This window comes from Scyliorhinus torazame, chromosome 6, assembly GCF_047496885.1.
Source record: "Scyliorhinus torazame isolate Kashiwa2021f chromosome 6, sScyTor2.1, whole genome shotgun sequence".
NCBI classification, from domain to species: domain Eukaryota; kingdom Metazoa; phylum Chordata; class Chondrichthyes; order Carcharhiniformes; family Scyliorhinidae; genus Scyliorhinus; species Scyliorhinus torazame.
The window spans coordinates 104,595,138-104,615,649 of record NC_092712.1 but is presented as its reverse complement, the minus strand read 5'-3'; the positions used below and the strand labels follow the sequence as shown (position 1 = coordinate 104,615,649).

The 20,512-nt window shown below is 46.2% G+C and overlaps 2 protein-coding genes across 6 annotated transcripts in view; one reads left to right on the top strand and one right to left on the bottom strand.

Moving 5' to 3' along the window:
* Nucleotides 1-20,512, top strand: part of LOC140424931 (uncharacterized) — a 170,488-nt gene that overhangs the window by 62,647 nt on the left and 87,329 nt on the right. For both annotated transcript variants that reach the window (XM_072508613.1, XM_072508614.1), the window contains exon 2: nt 6,790-6,935. In XM_072508613.1, the coding sequence (XP_072364714.1) occupies nt 6,790-6,935 (146 nt within the window). The remainder of the gene's footprint in view (nt 1-6,789; nt 6,936-20,512) is intronic.
* Nucleotides 1-20,512, bottom strand: part of LOC140424930 (STEAP1 protein-like) — a 49,705-nt gene that overhangs the window by 3,778 nt on the left and 25,415 nt on the right. The gene's annotated exons all lie outside the window — the stretch shown is intronic.

The window sequence follows — 20,512 nt, the reverse complement described above, 5'->3', positions numbered from 1 at the left end:
CGGGGTCGGCGCATTGAAGACGCCACTGTGCATGCGCGGATCCCGCGGCGCCCAGTTCACGCCGGGATCGGCAGCTGGAGCGACGCAAACTCTCCAGCGCTGTGCTGGCCCCCTGCAGGGGCCAGAATTACTCTTGGCAGCGGCCCGTTCATGCCATCGTAAAACGCGACGGCGTTTATGGCGCCGTGGACATCCTTCCGCGGGATGGGCGAATTACGCCCACTATGCCCAAAAACAAAGTAAATGAGAACTTTGTGCATTGTTCCTCAAATTGATTTTGCTCATCAATTTGAGAACCTGCTTGTTGAACTTATTTAATGTGGACAGTCTAGAATTTGAGTTTGTTATATCAGTATATAAGTATGCAGCAGTTACTTGGATCAGAATTTCATCAAAGTCACTTAAGCAACTCTTAACTGCCCCCTTAAACTCAACCGACAAGTGGGGATTTGAAAATGTAACCCAGCGTCTTCTCCAATCACCTGTGGGTGTAGGATTGGGTGTGGGCGTACTTTGGAAGTAGTGTACTCGCTCGGATGACAGGGTCAGTCTTCCGATGTCTCCAGAATGTGCTGCAAGTTTCAAAATGAGGGCTGGGGGAGGGGGGGGGATCCGGTCACATGCTCCCGCCAATTAAAACTTGCCTTTGGCTCATTGATGAGCTTGTTTAGGGGCTGGAGAGGAACAGAATGACATTTTGAAATGTGAGAATGGGAATAAGTCTGGCACATGTTCATACACAGATGAAACCATTGTTTATTGTTGCTACTGATTTGAAGTTTTAGGAATTTTGAAAAGGGAACTGGTCGGGTAGTCAAATAGTGGCACCCTTACTTAAGTAGAGCAGGTAAAGTATCTTACAGCTGAGTATTTGGGCACTTGGTTGAATCTTTGGGCTTTAGGTCCTCTGATGTCCTGCCTACGCCATTTGCAAGACAGTGGCAAGCCCAGTCATAGCTACCATCCGCTTTTGAAAATCATGAGTCCAGAGTCAGTTCCTGCCCCAAGGCAGGACCGGGCCCATTACTTGGGCGCAACTTATCTCTGGCCCGAATAGAAATTTTGCACATCAAAATGGCAGCATGGAAAATGATCCAAGAGTTTGGTTTCCCACACTGGATTCAAAATTCAGTTTTTGATCTTTCAAAAAGACATAGTGGCACAATGGTTAGCACTGCTGCCTCACGGTGACCCGAGTTAAATTGTGACCTTGGTGACTGTGTGTGGTGTTTGCACGTTCTCCCCGTGTCTGCAATGGTTTCCTCCGTCCTCTGGTTTCCTCCCAAAGTCTAAAGATGTGCAGGTTAGGTGGATTAGCCATGCTAAATTGCCCCTTAGTGCCCAAAAGGTTTGGTGGGGTTGCAAGGTTACAGGGATAGGGAGTAGGCCTGGGTAGTATACTCTTTCGGAGGGTCGGTGCAGACCTGATGGGCCGAATGGCCTCCTTCTGCACTGTGGGGATTCTATGATTCTACTTATCGTTGGAAAATTAATCACTTATTACAGTTATGTTGATTATAATTCCACACTCCAATTCCCTTTTCTCTAACTCATTTATTCAGCAGATCAATTTGTTGAAGTGTTTTATTTGGTTTGAATTTCCCCTGGTTACAATTACCAGCAGTCCTAGTCCCTCTTGTGTACCATCCTGTATCAAGCAACATGTTATTTGTACTGTATACGGTTTCATACCTGCTGTTTATGCTCACTTTTTTTTTCAACAAGTTTAACTATACCCCCAATAAGAAGCACTTGTCTATCAGTGTTCTGATCAGGAGCTGGCCAAAGAGTTCACTGAGCATTCAAGTTTAAGGTTTGACTATCAGAACATCACTGCCAAGGAAGGGCACTCAGGTGGGCACCTCGTGTTGTGAAGGGGGTGTGTACCAGAAACCTCTGAATTGATGATGCCGTGATATCACTCAGCCCTAATAGTTTGATACTATACCAAACATGGACTACACAAAACCATTCAAGATTAGATGTGGCGGCACGTGAGGGAGAGGTCGCTCATCACGTAGCTCCGACAAGGATATGCATTTTTTAGGCCCTTTTGCCAGATTTTTCATAAGAACATAAGAACTAGGAGCAGGAGTAGGCCATCTGGCCCCTCGAGCCTGCTCCACCATTCAATGAGATCATAGAACATAGAACATAGAAAATACAGCACAGAACAGGCCCTTCGGCCCACGATGTTGTGCCGAACCTTTGTCCTAGATTAATCATAGATTATCATTGAATCTACAGTGCAGAAGGAGGCCATTCGGCCCCCTGAGTCTGCACCAGCTCTTGGAAAGAGCACCCTACCCAAACTCAACACCTCCACCCAACACCAAGGGCAATTTGGACATTAAGGGCAATTTATCATTGGCCAATTCACCTAACCCGCACATCTTTGGACTGTGGGAGGAAACCTGGCTGATCTTTTGTGGACTCAGCTCCACTTTCCGGCCCGAACACCATAACCCTTAATCTCTTTATTCTTCAAATTACTATCTATCTTTATCTTAAAAACATTTAATGAAGGAGCCTCTACTGCTTCACTGGGCAAGGAATTCCATAGATTCACAACCCTTTGGGTGAAGAAGTTCCTCCTAAACTCAGTCCTAAATCTACTTCCCCTTATTTTGAGGCTATGCCCCCTAGTTCTGCTTTCACCCGCCAGTGGAAACAACCTGCCCGCATCTATCCTATCTATTCCCTTCATAATCTTTATGTTTCTATAAGATCCCCCCTCATCCTTCTAAATTCCAACGAGTACAGTCCCAGTCTACTCAACTTCTCCTCGTAATCCAACCCCTTCAGCTCTGGGATTAACCTAGTGAATCTCCTCTGCACACCCTCCAGTGCCAGTACGTCCTTTCTCAAGTAAGGAGACCAAAACTGAACACAATACTCCAGGTGTGGCCTCACTAACACCTTATACAATTGCAGCAGAACCTCCCTAGTCTTAAACTCCATCCCTCTAGCAATGAAGGACAAAATTCCATTTGCCTTCTTAATCACCTGTTGCACCTGTAAACCAACTTTGTGCGACTCATGCACTAGCTCACTCAGGTCTCTCTGCACAGCAGCATGTTTTAATATTTTATCATTTAAATAATAATCCCTTTTGCTGATATTCCTACCAAAATGGATAACCTCACATTTGTCAACATTGTATTCCATCTGCCAGACCCTAGCCCATTCACTTAGCTTATCCAAATCCCTCTGCAGACTTCCAGTATCCTCTGCACTTTTTGCTTTACCACTTATCTTAGTGTCGTCTGCAAACTTGGACACATTGCCCTTGGTCCCCAACTCCAAATCATCTATGTAAATTGTGAACAGTTGTGGGCCCAACAACTGACCCCTGAGGGACACCACTAGCTACTGATTGCCAACCAGAGAAACACCCATTAATCCACACTCTTTGCTTTCTATTAATTAACCAATCCTCTATCCATGCTACTACTTTCGCCTTAATGCCATGCATCTTTATCTCATGCAACAACCTTTTGTGTGGCACCTTGTCAAAGGCTTTCTGGAAATCCAGATATACCGCATCCATTGGCTCCCCGTTATCTACCGCACTGTTAATGTCCTCAAAAAATTCCACTAAATTAGTTAGGCACGACCTGCCCTTTATGAACCCATGCTGCGTCTGCCCAATGGGACAATTTCCATCCAGATTCCTCGCTATTTCTTCCTTGATGATAGATTCCAGCATCTTCCCTACTACCGAAGTTAAGCTCACTGGCCTATAATTACCCGCTTTCTGCCTACCTCCTTTTTTAAACAGTGGTGTCACGTTTGCTAATTTCCAATCCGCCGGGACCACCCCAGAGTCTAGTGAATTTTGGTAAATTATCACTAGTGCATTTGCAATTTCCCTTGCCATCTCTTTTAGCACTCTGGGATGCATTCCATCAGGGCCAGGAGACTTGTCTACCTTTAGCCCCATTAGCTTGCCCATCACTACCTCCTTGGTGATAACAATCCTCTCAAGGTCCTCACCTGTCATAGCCTCATTTCCATCAGTCACTGGTATGTTATTTGTGTCTTCCACTGTGAAGACCGACCCAAAAAACCTGTTCAGTTCCTCAGCCATTTCCTCATCTCCCATTAAATCTCCCTTCTCATCCTCTAAAGGACCAATATTTACCTTAGCCACTCTTTTTTGTTTTATGTATTTGTAGAAACTTTTACTATCTTTTTATATTCTGAGCAAGTTTACTCTCATAATCTATCTTACTCTTCTTTATAGCTTTTTTAGTAGCTTTCTGTTGCCCCCTAAAGATTTCCCAGTCCTCTAGTCTCCCACTGATCTTTGCTACTTTGTATGTTTTTTCCTTCAATTTGATACTCTCCCTTATTTCCTTAGATATCCACGGTCGATTTTCCCTCTTTTTACCGTCCTTCCTTCTCAGGAGACTTTTGCAGGAAAGCACTCTGGATCAGTGCTACAAGGCTCCCACAGTGAACACAAGCCAAAAAGGAAAGAGAAAGGAAGCAAGAAACCCGCAGTAGACAATTTTTCAGCGGACTCCTGAGATTTTGTGCAGTTCCTCAGCAGAGAAAATGCCGACAACAGCATTGCCAACGACGGCCATCCTAATAACAGCGGACATGCTCTCGGGTGTGCTCGCAAAAGAGTTTGAAAAGCATTTTGAAAGGCAGTGGAAGTTGGTGCCGGAGAGACTGCGTAAATTGATCGTGGAAGCACTGGGCCCTGTCCAGGTGAAACTTGCTAAGACTGTTGAGGTGGTAAAGAAGCAAGGCGAGGTGTTACAGGGTGTGGAGAAGGCTCTGATGATGCAAGATGAGCAGCTTGCGTTGTAAAGGCCCAGATGGTGGTGGAGGCTGAGGAAAATAAGAGATTGAAGGCAAAGGTTGATTATCTTGCAAATAGGTCAAGAAAGCAGAACCATTGAGTCGTGGGGTTGCCAGAGCGGATGGAGGACCCGAATCCAACTGAATACCTGTCACAGATATTTGGGAAGATGATGGGCGATGGTGGTCTCGCTTCCCCCTGGGAACTGTACAGGGCCCATTGGATGCTTCAGCAAAAGCCTTGGCCGAATGAGCCACCTCGAGCGATCATCATTAGGTTCCACAGCTTTCGGGAAAAGGAGAGGGTCCTAAAGTGGTCCAGACAGCACCCTGACTCAAAGTGGGAAGGAAACCTCATGAAGATTTATCCCCACCCCCACAACCCTGAATATTCTACCGAGGTTCCCATTTCTTTTCCAAAGCTTCCACATTTTCCTTGCTAAACCTTTTTTGCCAAGGTGAACAAGTTGGGGACTTCTTTTATTTGGGCAGTAAGTCACCAAGAATTCGAACAAAGAACAATACAGCACAGGAGCTGGCCCTTCGACCCTCCAAGCCTGTCATACCACCCTTGCCAAAACCCTCAGCACTTCCTAGTGCCGTATCCCTCTATATCCACCCTATCCATGTATTTGTCGAGATGCCTTTTGAACGCCGTTAATGTATCTGCTTCCACAACCTCCCCTAGCAACATGTTCCACGCACTCACCATCCTCTGTGTAAAAAAACCTGCCTCGCACATCTCCTCTAAACTTTGTCTCTCAACCTTAAACCTATGCCCCCTAGTGACTGACCCCTCCACCCTGGGAAAGTGCCTGCCCATCCACTCTATCCATGCCACTCATAATCTTGTAGACCTCTATCTGGACGCCCCTCAACCTCCGTTGATCTACAGAAAACAGTCCGTGTCTATTCAGCCTCTCCGCATAGCTAACACCCTCCAGACCAGGCAACATCCTGGTAAACCTCCTCTGCACCCTCTCCAAAGCCTCCACATCCTTCTGATAGTGTGGCGATCAGAATTGTGCACAATATTCCAAGTGCGGCCTTATCAAGGTTCTATGCAACTGTAGTATGACTTGCCAGTTTTTATACTCGATGCCCCGTCCAATGAAGGCAAGCATTCCGTATGTTTTCTTGACTACCCTGTCCACTTGTATTGCCACTTTCAAAGATCTGTGGACCTGCACACCTAGATCTCTCTGACTTTCTATATTCCTCAGAGTTTTGCCATTTACGGTATATTTCCCCTCTATGTTAGGCCTCCCAAAATACATTTCCTCACATTCATCTCGATTAAACTCAATTTGCCATTTCTCTGCCCAAGTCTCCAACCTATCTATGTCTTGCTGTATCCTCTGTCAATCCTTATGTTGAGTTGGGTGGAAGTATGTGCTGTGTCTTTGGAGGCTCTATTTTAAGAACTGGTGCATAAAACTAGTAATTGCCACCCAAGCTGTGGTTGCCGCATAATGATGAGATGGAGCTGCGGCTGCACTATGTGGAAACCTTTTGAAGAGGGAGGAGGTAGAAGGTCCAACACCAAATGCCTTGCCCATAAAGGGGCTTTTGGAAGCACTTTTCCTGCCTACACTGACCCAGGAACAGCTGCTGTGGCATCAAAAAGTCTTCAATATTTTTTCAGAAGCCACGCAGGTTCTAGCTGTGAACCTCTGCGCCTTTCTTCCCGAGAATACCAATGGGCTCTTCTTGACCCCATACTCTCTTGGCTTCTCACACAGCTTCCAGCTACAAGCGAACTCTTTCCAATTATTTGTTTTTTCAATCACACTCTTCTCGTACTGGTGGTACCAACCACCACCCCAGAAGAATGCAATCACAATATTAGATACGGATTTCAGAACAATCCTACTAATGACACCAATTTTGTTGTGGTTTTATTTTTTAAAAAGGGGAGGGGAAAGAGAAGCAAATATTATCGAAAATTGACAGATATTACCTTGATCTATTTTCCAGGATGAACTACATACTCCTGTGTTATCTAGGGCTCCTCGTGCCAGAATGGAAACAGAAAACCCTGACCACAGATGCCACACCAATCGAAGACCAGAAGGTCGGCTTACGATAACCCCGCTGTATGTGGTTCACCCCACCAGATGCAGGCGAGTGTGAGAAGGGTATCCTATGGGTACACCCCAATAAGAGCGTCACCTATGCGTACAACAACCAGAGGGTGGTGGACAGGAAGGATAATATTAGCTCCGATTATTGTTCCCTCACGAGTGATTGATGGGCATACACTAACCATGGGTGTTTAGAGCTAGCCTGTCTAGCCCATGGGTGGACAAAGGGCTGGAATTATGACAGAGCTGCCCCAACAAGATCATACAGAAATCATACATCTATTGTACCTATTAAAATGGGTTGAGGCCAACAGATAGCACGCCCTTCCCCACTTTCCTGAAGTCACCCCACAGCCCCAAAACAGGTTAATACTAAAACAAATGAGCATGGTATTATTTGACAACATCACTACAAATTGGTACCAGTAGTGGTAGGCCTGGCCGGAACACAATTACCAGACTGGTGTCCCTCCCCACATAGGACACTGTACCTCCACTTGATCCAAAGGTTACTAAGCCAAAAGACTGGGACAGACAAGGGAGAGGAGACACCCAGGTCAAAGGGGTGCAAGAGAAGGGAAATCCTGAACATTCTGGTGACCACATATGGGCAAGGGTATCCACCATCAACCCATTTGATTTAGCTGATTTGGACAACCAGCTCAGAGTCCTAACCGGACAAGTTAAACAGACCTTGGACAGCTTAAATGAAAATGCCCGGCAAGATGCCGAGAGAGATTTGTCTGGGAACAGGCTAGTAAATTTATGGTTGCTGTACTAGAAGGACACGCCCAAATCATTAATCAGATTGACCAAGAGAGGGTGGAGTATGATGCTGGGCAACAGAACTGTCGAATGGTTAAGAGAGAACCTTGAGCAGGTTAGAAGAGAAAGGTTCCGTCCTGGATCTGCGACAAACAAATTGACCACCTATACCGGGGAAAAAGACACCCACTGTCACTATCTGCCAATTGGAGCAACTGACCAGGGTCTGGTCTAATGATAGTTACAGAGGAACCCATGGACCAGGCTAGGGATGGTGTTACATGACAAAGTCGGGTTAAGACTCTTTGAAGCAGAAAGAATAGGAATCATCCAGGAAGGGATGTGCATGGGGTAAGGTGAGACACTAACGTACATGGTTGAGAAAGGGGGAAAGCTTATAGGCACCAGTCTGGTCAAAACGGTTGTGTGCCCACATCCGGTATAAATGAACGTGCCCTTTGTGGATTCAGAATAACTACTGACCTAAATTATACACTGGAAATTCGGAATTTAGAAAGGGATGTCACCCGGGTATCTTACAGACAGGAGGGGGAATATTGTATTACAACCTCGCTAGTTAAATATCAGCATGGGGCAGTAACATCTATAACACCACCTTTTGCATCAGGCCACGCATTCCACCTAGGATAGGATTAATTGAAATAGTGGACATACACTGGAGGAAGAAGATAGTAATGAACGCTAGCGAGAAATTCAGGCAAATTCTGGGGGAATGTTCAGAACAATCTGATACCAGGACATCACTTCTGCCCGAGAAACCTTCAACAAATTTGAACACAACTGGCTACTGCACTCACGACCGTTGTCTTCTTTTTTCCTTTTCTTTTAAAAAAAAAAATAATAATAATTTAGTGTACCCAATTTTTTTTTCCCAATTAAGGGGCAATTTAGAGTGGCCAATCCACTTCCCCTGCACATCTTTGGGTTGTGGGGATGAGACCTAGGCAGACATGGGGAGAATGTGCAAGCTCCACACGGACAGTGACCCGGGGCCGGGATCGAACCCACTGTGCCACCGTGCCGCCCACACACTACCTTTGTCAAAGTGGTGCAACGACCAGGTGAAATAAAAAGGAACATTAGAGAGATTAAAGTCACTACATGGTGGGAGGACCTCGTGGATTGGGGTTCAAATACCCAAATTCACCCATGTGTCCACCTTCTATTACACATGACCGTAATAGGCATTCCTCACACTGAAATTCTCCCAGTGAAAGAAAGAATTCATTTAACGCTGGATTCAGAGAGCGCAATCTGATATTGTGAAAGAATGTGTGATGAAGACCTTGATGAATATACCCCCTTTGTTTTTTATTTTGTATAATTTGATTGATTTGTCATTCTGCTCTCTTTTTATTATTCTTGCTGAAGTACTCATTTGAATGTAATGCATTTATGAAGTTTGTTTTTACTAATGTGGGTTAGGGATAGTATCGTAAGTCCAAGATTTGCATACTTGTTCAGATGGTTTGGTTAGGATTCTGTGATCCGGTTTGCTGATGCTCACTGGATCAAGAGGAGGGACTGTGGTAACCTGACAGGGCCTAGTTTTGAGCCCGATTAAATTGGATATCCTAAATTAAAGAATTGAACACTTTAAGTTAAACTACAGTCCAAACCTCAAGCAGCTGATGGGAATTCGGGCTTGACCAAGGACACAATACACAAGCCACAGACCAACTGCCAGAACATGTCCAGACCCGCCTGTCAATCACCCATCAGGAGATCATCACACTCTATTCATATGCACCTGTCTATTAATAGTCAGTAGCCCAGGTCGAGCCAGACTTTCTGGCACCCAGAGTTCCTGCCGATAACTTATAAGACACCAGGTTACATGCAAGCAACATCACCAGAGATGGGCACCTGGGGGCGGGAACTGGTGTCCTGTCAAACGGTCATCATCCAACCTATTGGGTGTCAGGACCCCCTCCTGCGGCCTCATTGGCTGAAAGTAAGAGAAGTCTCTGGAAAGGCACCAGGAGGGGTATAAGAATCAAACAACTGGACATCCCAGCAGCAAAGACTCCATGCAGAGACAATTGAGATGTCTGACCAAAGGCGGAAGGAAGCAGCGTGCGGGAGAGCCCACATGCAATGAAAGTCACAGTGCCACACAAAGCACCACTGGGCACGCAATAGTCAGGCTGAAGCAACAGCTCTGATGCCTTGTCTGCTCAGGGGGAAGCCCGGCAGTACATGCTGGAGGAGTAGGTCCGAAAGTTGCTGGTGGCCTGCTGCATCCTTCAAACACATTACAAGGGAGCAGTTATTTGCTCGAGTGAAGAGGAGGCACCTCGCAAGGCACCTCGAGTGAAGAGGAGGCTTTTAAAACTCCTAACTGTTCTTAAATGATTGGACTTCATTTTCAATGAAACCACTTCTCGGAATGCGACAGACCCATATCACTACATCAAAGATGCCCTATTTCAGCTTCCCCTTGGCCACTATCCAAGAATAATAGCCATTCACAAAAACCTTCTCATTAACATCTTTATCCAAAATACATCCAAATATACAAACAGAAATGAACTATTCACCTATGTTTAAAGGGTTTAAGTTAATGTGATAGGGGGAAGGGAACTGATGCGGGAAGTCGGAGGGAAGTAAAGTGGGGACAGAATCAAAAGGCAGTAAGGGAAAAGTGAAAGGCAGAGAAACCAAAGTCAAAAATCAAAAAGGGCCGCCGTACAGAGTACAGAAACGATGGAGAACTCCGTGAATGGGCCCAGTAAGGCCAAGAGAAATAAAATAAAGGGAGAGTGCACAAAACATGACCGGACAGATGATCTGAGAAAGCAGGGCAGAGAGCAAGGGAATTCTAGATTAAACTGCAGTTATTTCAATGCAAGAAGCTTGACGGTCAAGGCAGATGAACTCAGGGCATGGATGGGTATTTGGGACTGGGATATTATAGCTATTACTGAAACATGGCTAAGGTAGGGGCAGGGCTGGCAGCTCATTGTTCCAGGGTACAGATGCTATAGGAAAGATACAACAGGAGATAAGAGAGGAGGAGGAGTTGCCTTTTTGATTAGGGAGAATATCACGGCAGTACTGAGATATAATAATTTTTATTGTCACAAGTTACATTAACACTGCAATGAAGTTACTGTGAAAAGCCCCTAGTTGCCACATTCCGGTGCTTATTCGGGTACACGGAGGGAGAATTCAGAATGTCCAAATTACCTAACAGCACATCTTTCGGGACTTGTGGGAGGAAACCAGAGCACCTGGAGAAAACCCACACAGACACAGGGGGAAAGTGCAGACTCCACACAGTGACTCAAGCTGGGAATCGAACCTGGGACCCTGAAACTGTGAAGCAACAGTGATACCCACTGTGCTGAGAGGAGATATATCCGAGGGTTCGCCTATTGAGTCGAAGGGTAGAACTGAAAAATAAAAAGAGAGAGATCACTTTGATAGGATTGTACTACAGGCCCCAAATAGTCAGCAGTGATTTGAGGAGCAAATATGTAACGAGATTACAGATAGCGGCAAGAAAAATAGGGTGGTAATAGTTGGGGACTTTAACTTTCCCAACATCGACTGGGACAGCCATAGCATTAGGGGCTTGGATGGCGAGAAATTTGTTGAGTGTATTCCGGTGGAATTTCTCATTCAGTATGTGGATGGTCCAACTGGAGAGGGGGGCAAAACTAGACCTCATCTTGGGAAACAAGGCAGGGTAGGTGGAAGAAGTGTTAGTGAGGGATCACTTCGGGACCAGTGGCCATAATTCCATTAGTTTTAAGATAGCTATGGAGAATGATAGGTCTGTCCCAAAAGTTAAATTCTAAATTGGGGCAAGGCCAATTTTGATGGTATTAGACAGGGACTTTCAAAAGTTGATTGGGGAAGTCTGTTGGCAGGCAAAGGGATGGCTGGTAAATAGGAGGCTTTCAAAAGTGTGTCAACCAGGGTTCAGGTTAAGCACATTCCTTGAGAGTGAAGGGCAAGGCTGGTAGAAGTAGGGAACACTGGATGACTCAGGATATTGAGACCCTGGTCAAAAAGGAGGAGGCATGTGACATGCACAGGCAGCTGGGTTCAAGTGGATCGCTTGAAGAGTATGGAGGTTGTTTGAGTTGAGTTAAGAGAGAAACGAGGAGGGCAAAAAGGGGACATGAGATTGATTTGTCAGACAAAGCAAAGGAGAATCCAACGAGCTTCTATAAATACATAAAGGGCAAAAGAGTAACTAGGGAGAGAGTAGGGCCTCTTAAGGATCTGCAAGGTCATCTATGTGCGGATCCACAAGAGATGGGTGAGATCCTAAATGAATATTTCTCACCAGTATTTACTGTTGAGAAAGGCATTGATGTTAGGGAACTTGGGGAAATAATATTACAGAAAAGGAGGTGCTGAAAGTCTTAATACACATGCCGTGGGGCAATACGGTAGCACCATGGTTAGCACTGTCACTTCACAGCTCCAGGGTCCCTGGTCCGATTCATGTTTGGGTCACTGTCTGTGTGGAGTCTGCACGTTCTCCCTGTGTCTACGTGGGTTTCCTCCTGGTCCTGCGGTTTCCTCCCACGGTCCACAGACATGCAGGTTAGGTGGATCGACCACGCTAAATTGTTCTTTGTGTCCAAAGAAGGCTGGGTGGGATTACTGGGTTACGGGGATAGTGTGGAGGTGTGGGTTTAGGTAGAGTGCTCTTTCCAAGGACTGGTGCAGACTCGATGAGCCGAATGGCCTCCTTCTGCACTGTAAATTCTATGATCCTTTGACATCAAGGTAGATAAATCCCCGGGACCTGATGGAATGTATCTCAGGACATTGCGGGAGGCTAGGGAGGAAATTGCGGGTCCCCTAGCAGAGATATTTGAATCGTCGACAGCCACAGGTGAAGTGCCTGAAGAATGGAGGGTAGCAAATGTTGTGCCTTTGTTTAAGAAGGGCCTCAGTGAAAAGCCTGGGAACGACAGACTGGTGAGCCTAACGTCTGTGGTGGGTTAGTTGTCAGAAGGCATTCTGAGAGATAGGATCTACAGGCATTTAGAGAGGCAAGGACTGTTTAGGGACGGTCAGCATGGCTTTGTGATTGGAAAATCATGTCCAACAAATTTGATTGAGTTTTTTGAAGAGGTAACCAAGACGGTCAATGAGGACAGTGCAATCGATGTTGTCTACATGGACTTTAGCAGGGCCTTTGACAAGGTACCACATGGTAGCTTGTTGCATAAGGTTAAGTCTCACGGGATCCAGGGTGAGGTAGCCAATTGGATACAAAATTCGCTTGCTGACAGAAGTTAGAAGGGTGTTTTGTAGAGGGTTGTGACCAGTGGTGTGCCTCAGGAGTCAGTGCTGGGTTCACTGTTATTCATTATTTATATTAATGATTTGGATGAGCATTTAGGAGGCATGATTTGCAGATGACACCAAGATTGGTGGCATAGTGGATAGTAAAGAGGGATTGCAACGGGATCTTGATCAATTGGGCTAGTGGGTCGATGAATGGGCAGATGGGAGTTTAATTTTGATAAATGTGAGGTGATGCATTTTGGTAGATCAAATCAGGGCAAGACCTACTCAGTTAATGGTATGGTGTTGGGGAGAGTTACAGAACAAAGAGATCGAGGAGTACAGGTTCATAGCTCCTTGAAAGAGGAGTCACGGGTGGACAGGGTGGTGAAGAAGACATTTGGCATGCTTGGTTTCATTGGTCAGAACATTGAATACAGGAGTTGGGACACCTTGCTGAAGTTGGAGACATTAGTAAGGCCACACTTGGAATACTGTGTACAGTTCTGGTCCCCCCCCTATTATAGAAAGGATATCATTAAATGTGAATGAGTGCAGAAACGATTCACTAGGATGCTACCGTGACTTGATGGTTTGAGTTATAAAGAGAGGCTGGATAGACTGGGACTTATTTCCCTGGAGCATAGGAAGCTTAGGGGTGAACTTATAGAGGTCTATAAAATAATGAGGGGCATAGATAAGGTAGATAGACAACATCTTTTCCCAAAGGTAGGGCAGTCTAAAACTAGAGAGCATATGTTTAAGGTGAGAGGGGAGAGATGCAAAAGGGTCCAGAGGGGCAATATTTTCACACACGGTGTTGAGTGTCTGGAACGAGCTACCAGAGGTAGTAGTAGAGGTGGGTACAATTATGTCTTTTGAAAAGCATTTAGACAATTATATGGCAAAGATGGGTAAAGAGGGATATAGACCAAATGCGGGCAATTGGGACTAATTTAGTGGTAAAAATTGGGTGGCATGGACAAGTTGGGCCGAAGGGCCTGTTTCCATGCTGTAAACCTCTATGACTCTGTGAATTTATTTAGTGCCTCTCATAGTGCTCTTTACGCAGTGCTACCAGTCGCTGTTAGGAGTTAACATTTCGTGTCAGTAGTGGGGGTTTTTCTCCACAGATGCTGACAGACCTGCAGCGTTTGTTCAGCATTTTCTGTTTCCATCAAAGTGCTCATCTGAAAGTCATTGCTCCTGGACTTATCTTACTAATCAGCTAAAGAGTAGAATAAACAGATACCTGCTAACAATGCATTATTTATAAAGGTAGGAGAGAAGGAAATACTTTCATTTATATCGCTCCTTATCACATTTCTGTACGCCCCCTCGCACACCAAAATTCTACTAATCATTATTGTTTTTGATGTCGTAAAGATATACATGCAACATTGACTTGAATATGTGATAGGTTGTGTAGAACAATAAAATATTAATTCACTTTACACTTCAGTGTCCTGAACCAAATTCAAATTAGTCAAAAACAAAAGGTAAGGATGCTGACAGGTCACTTGGCTCACCAGGTCCAATGCTTTACAGAAGAGTGGGAAAAAAATCAATATTGGGATAGATTACAAAGCTGTGCGAGTGAATTTTCCAATCTAATGTACTATTTTTTAAAAAAGCACACTTCAGATAAGGGGCTGATACAGATTAACCTGAAGTTAAACAACACTATAAGGTACGGCAATGTACACAAACAATTTTCCGGATACATTAGATTTGAAAAGGTTCATACTGATTTATTTGATGATAGTAGTATTTAGGACAAAGTTATTGTCGCAAAGATATATTGTAACCATGCTCGAGTATGTCAAAAATGTTAGAAAACCTGAAAGACTCGTACTACAGTTGGAGATGCAGTGTTAATTTGCAAAGACAAAAGAGTTTCATTTCTGAGGATAGCGTGATGGCATTTCTGAAAGGGAGAACTCAATTTAAAGCAAGCTTATTTGAGAAGACAGGACTAGAACTAGGGAAGATGAACTGGGGGAAAAATGACAAAGAGACAGGAAAGCAGTGGGAAATGTTTAAAACAAAGATACTGAAACTTCAGGAGAAATATATTTCTCCAAAACAATGAAAAAAACGAGGCAATATTTGATTTGATTTATTATTGTCACGTATTTGTATACAATGAAATGTATGGTGTTGGTGAGGCTGCATCTGGAGTATTGTGTTCAGTTTTGGTCTCCTTACCTGAGAAAGGACATATTGGCACTGGAGGGAGTGCAGAGGAGATTCACTAGGTTGATCCCAGAGTTGAGGGGATTAGATTATGACGAGAGGTTGCGTAGACTGGGACTGTACTCATTGGAGTTTAGAAGGATGCAGGGGGATCTTATTGAGACATATAAAATTATGAAGGGAATAGATAGGATAGATGCGGGCAGGTTGTTTCCACTGGTCGGGGGAAGCAGAACTAGGGGGCATAGCCTCAAAATAAGGGGATGTAGATTAAGGACGGAGTGTAGGAGGAACTTCTTCACCCAAAGGGTTGTGAATCTCTGGAATTCCTTGCCCAGTGAAGCAGTTGAGGCTCCTTCTTTAAACGTTTTTAAGAAAAAGATAGATGCCTTTCTAAAGAATAAAGGGATTCGGGGATATGGTGTACGGGCCGGAGAGTGGAGCTGAGTCCACAAAGATCAGCCATGATCTCATTAAATGGCGGAGCAGGCTTGAGGGGCCAGATGGCCTACTCTTGTTCCTAGTTCTTATGTATTGTTTCTTGCATGCTATACAGACAAGGCATACCGTACATAGGAAAGGAAGGAGAGACTACAGAATGTAATGTTACAGTCATAGCTAGGGTGTAGAGAAAAGATCAACTTAATACAAGGTAAGCCCATTCAAAAGTCTGATGGCAGCAGAGAAGAAGCTGTTCTTGAGTCGGTTGGTACGTGACCTCAAACTTTTGTATCTTTTTCCTGACGGAAGAAGGTGGAAGAGAATACGACCGGGGTGCATGGGGTCCTTAATTATGCTGGCTGCCTTTCCGAGGCAGCGGGAATTATAGACAGAGTCAATGGATGGGAGGCTGGTTTGCGTGATGGACTGGGCTACATTCACAACCTTTTGTAGTTTCCTGTGGTCTTGGGCAGAGCAGGAACCATACCAAGCTGTGATACAACCAGAAAGAATGCTTTCGATGGTGCATCTGTAAAAGGTGGTGAGAGTCGTAGCTGACATGCCAAATTTCCTTAGTCTTCTGAGAAAGTAGTCGCTGGTGGGCTTTCTTAACTATAGTGTCGGCATGAGGGGGACCCGAACAGGTTGTTGGTAATCAGGACACCTAAAAGCTTGAAGCTTTTGACCCTTTCTACTTCGTTCCCATTGATGTAGACAGGGAACGAAGTAGAAAGTAGAATAATGAAATGCCGTAGGTGAATAAAGAAACATAAGGAAGAATGGTAACTAAATAAAAGTACCCTAAGTATACAGACAATAAAGAAGGTGACAAAACAAAATACAGAGAGGTTAGAAACAGAATCAAAAATCAAAGTGGAAAACCAAGAGGAACTACATAAATAAATTATCAAAGAATATATATGAAGAAAAATAATAATGCAGACATACAGAAAAATTAGGATAGGACCAGTATAAGTGTAAATGTCACCACAGTCCCAGAGGACAATAGGCGGCTCTCCCCTTTGACAGCTGACTGGTGGCGAATTAACCTGTGGGTCACCACACCCCAGGCATGGGGAAAGGTTCAGAAGGTGTGGGGCCTTCATGAATAACCTCAGTCAGTACGGGAATATAACCGGTGGTGCTGGCGTCGCTCTTCATGACGAACCAGCCATCCAGCCAACTGAGCTAACTCCCTCAAAGGTACTAAACTCTTGGGACTTCCGGTGGCGGCTATGAAGGAGTAAGTCGCACATTTGGTGGCTTCCCCTCGGGTCGGACGTTTGGACCTTTTCCCCTGATTTTCTACCGGACTTGAACTGTAAAACTGAAGACAGAGGCAACTGTGTACTGAATTCCCACATACCGGTGCATGGAGAGAAGGACTAGAAGTGCTTGTAAAGGCAGAAACAGAAAGACAGAGAAGGCTTGGGCTGAAGCTGCAGCGGGAGACAGCATGGCGGAGGACCGGACCTCTGGTTTGTCGACCCAGCGGTCAACGGAGCAGCCGATGCAAGTTATTCAGGAAGGCTTTGCTAAGCAGAAACGGGACTGCTTGGACTCCATAAAAGAGTCGATTGAGCAGGAACCATACCAAGCTGTGATACAACCAGAAAGAATGCTTTATATGGTGGATCTGTAAAAGTTGGTGAGAGTCGTAGCTGACATGCCAAATTTCCTTAGTCTTCTGAGAAAGTAGAGTCGCTGGTGGGCTTTCTTAACTATAGTGTCGGCATGAGGGGGACCCGAACAGGTTGTTGGTAATCAGGACACCTAAAAGCTTGAAGCTTTTGACCCTGGAGATAAGCTGGAGCTTAGATTGGACGCCCAAGATCTGGCGATCCAGAAGGTGGAGAAGGCGCTGGCTGAGCAGGAGGAACATCAAACTGCGGTGGAGTTGGAGGTGGGGATGCTGAGAGACCAGCAGAAGAAGCTCCTGGAGAAGGTGGAGGACCTGGAGAATAGGTCCCGCCGGCAGAACTTGGGCTCCCGGAGGGGTCCGAAGGAGTGGTTCCTGGGGCATACATCACAGATATGTTTGAGAAGCTGCTGGGGGATGGGGCATTCTCCCGACCCTTGGAGGTGGTCAGGGCTCACAGAGCACTCGGAAGGAAGCCGCAAACGGGAGACCCCCCCCCCCGAGGGCAATGGTGGTGAGATTCCACTGGTACTTGGATAAGGAGCGCATTGTACAGTGGGCCAAGCAAACACAGAGCTGTAAGTGGGATAATAGTATCCTGCAGGTCTACCAAGACCTGAGTGTGGAGGTGGCCAGGAGAAGAGTAGGCTTCAACCAGATTAGGTCGATCCTTTTTAAGAAAAAGGTGAAGTTCGGACTGTTGTATCCGGCCCGTCTCTGGGTCACGTACGAGGAACAGCACTTTTATTTTGAGTCGCCTGAGGACGCGCTGGACTTCGTGAAAAGGAAAGGACTGGTGGTGGACTGAGAACTTTTGAACTTTGCTGCAACGTTCATGCTTTTTTTTGTTTCTCTGTTCTTTTAAAAAAAAAAAGTTTTTCATTTTCCGTTTTGTGGAAGCCTTCTGTATTGATTTGGGACCAGTGGCAGAGCTGGGTGAGTTAAGGTTTTCATTTGCACTGTTGGGGGAATGGAGGTGTGCTTGTTTAGATTTTGGTGTTTTTCTGTCGGGCAATTGTGTGCGAACTGTTTGATGTTGGAGTATGTTTGTATGAGCGGGGGAGAGGGTGTTGAGGGAACAATAGGTGGGAGACTATCCGGCGCCAGGGATGGGGGCCTCCCAGCTAGCTGGGCGGGCTAGCTCACAGAAGGGCAGTGGGGCGTGTGCATATGTTCGGTTTATCAAAGGGGTTGGGTTACAGAGTGTTGTTATTGGGGGGGGGGGGGAGGATGTTCTCATGACAAGAAAGAGACTTGGGCCAAGGAACAGAGAGAGGGTTTGGGGCAGAGGCTGCCTGGGGGCGGGCCGGTGGAGGCGCTGAGCATGGGTTGGAGGTGGGCCAAAAAAAGGGGATGGCTGATCGGCGAAGGGGGGGAGGGCAATGAGCCCCCCAACTCACCTGGAATGTTTGAGGGTTAAATGGGCTGGTCAAGAGGGCACGTGTGTTCGCGCATCTTAGGGGACTGAAGGCGGATGTGGTAATGTTTCAGGAGACGCACCATACAGTAACTGACCAGATTAGATTGAGGAAAGGCTGGGTTAGTCAGGTCTTTCACTCAGGACTGGATTCAAAGACGAGAGGGGTCACGATCCTGATAAATAAGCGGGTGGTATTTGAGGCGGGTAGAATAGGTTTGGATGTGGGAGGTGGGTACATTATGGTCAGTGGGGAACTGGAGGGGGTGCAGGTGGTATTAGTAAATGCGTATGCGCCAAATTGGGATGATGTGGAGTTTATAAAGAGGATGCTGGGGAAGATACCGGACCTGTACTCGCACAGGTTGGTCATGGGATGGGACTTCAACACAGTTATTGACCCTGGCTTGGACCGGTAAAGCTTGAAAGCAAGCAGGGTGCCAGCAATGGCAAAGGAACTAAAAGGGTTCATGGAGCAGATGGGGGGATCCATGGAGATTTGGGCAGCCGAGGCTGAAGGAATTCTCCTTCTACTCACATGTGCATAAAGTGTACTCCCGGATTGATTTCTTTATTTTGAGCAGGGCCTTATTGGCAGGGGTGGTGGACACTGGGTACTTGGCGATCACAATCTCAGACCATGCTCCACACTGGGTTGAGCTGCAGGTTAGTAAAGACAGGAACCAGTGCCCGCACTGGAGGTTAGATGTGCGACTTTTGGCTGACGAAGGGGTGTGCGAGCGGCTGAGGAAATGTATTCAGAACTTTCTGCAGGTCAACGACACGGGGGAAATTTCAGCAGCGATGGTCTGGGAAGCACTGAAGGCGGTGGTCAGAGGGGAGCTGATCTCGATACAGGCCCATAGGGAGAAGGTGGACAGGGCAGAGACGGACCAACTGGTTAAGGAGATACTACAGATCGATACTACAGCAGAATGTTTGCATAGCAGCTTAGAAAGAGGGAGGCAGCCAGGGAGATAGGGAAAGCAAATGACGGAGATGGGAACCTGGTTGGAGATTCAGCAGGGGTGAATAAGGAGTTTAGGGATTTCTACAGTAGGCTGTATAGGTCGTAACCTCATATGGGGCCGGAGGTGATGAGGCACTTCTTGGGGGGGGCTGAATTTCCCAGAAGTGGACGGGGAGCTGGTAGAAGGGCTGGGGGCCCCCGATTGGGTTGGAAGAGATAGTGGAGGGTCTGAAGGCCATGCAGGCGGGTAAAGCCCCGGGGCCATACGGGTACCCAGTGGAGTTTTATAAAAGGTTCTCTGGAATATTGGGGCTGGTGTTGATGAGGATGTTCAATGAGGCAAGGGAGCGTGGGGTGCTTCCCCCGACGATGTCACAGGACACGATTTTGCTGATTCTGAAGCGGGACAAGAACCCGGAGCTGTGTGGGTCCTACAGGCCGATATTCCTGTTGAATGTGGATGCCAAATTGCTGGCCAAAATTTTGTCCTCCAGGATTGAGGATTGTGTTCCGGATGTTATTGGGGAGGATCAGACAGGGTTTGTTAAGGGTAGGCAGTTGGTGGCCAATGTAAGAAGGCTGTTAAATGTGATCATGATGCCCCCGGAAGGTAGGGAGGTGGAGGTAGTGATCGCAATGGTTGCAGAAAGGGCTTTTGATTGGGTCGAATGGGGTTATCTGTGGGAGGTACTGGGACGGTTCGGATTTGGGCGGGGCTTTATTGACTGGGTCAGGTTGCTGTACCAGGCTCCTGTGGCAAGTGTACGGACGAATAGGACAACATCGGACTATTTTAGGCTGCACCGGGGGATGAGACAGGGATGCCCCCTCTCCCCACTATTGTTTGCGCTAGCTATAGAGCCGTTGGCAATTGCTCTAAGAGCCTCAAGGGGATGGAAGGGGCTGGTACAGGA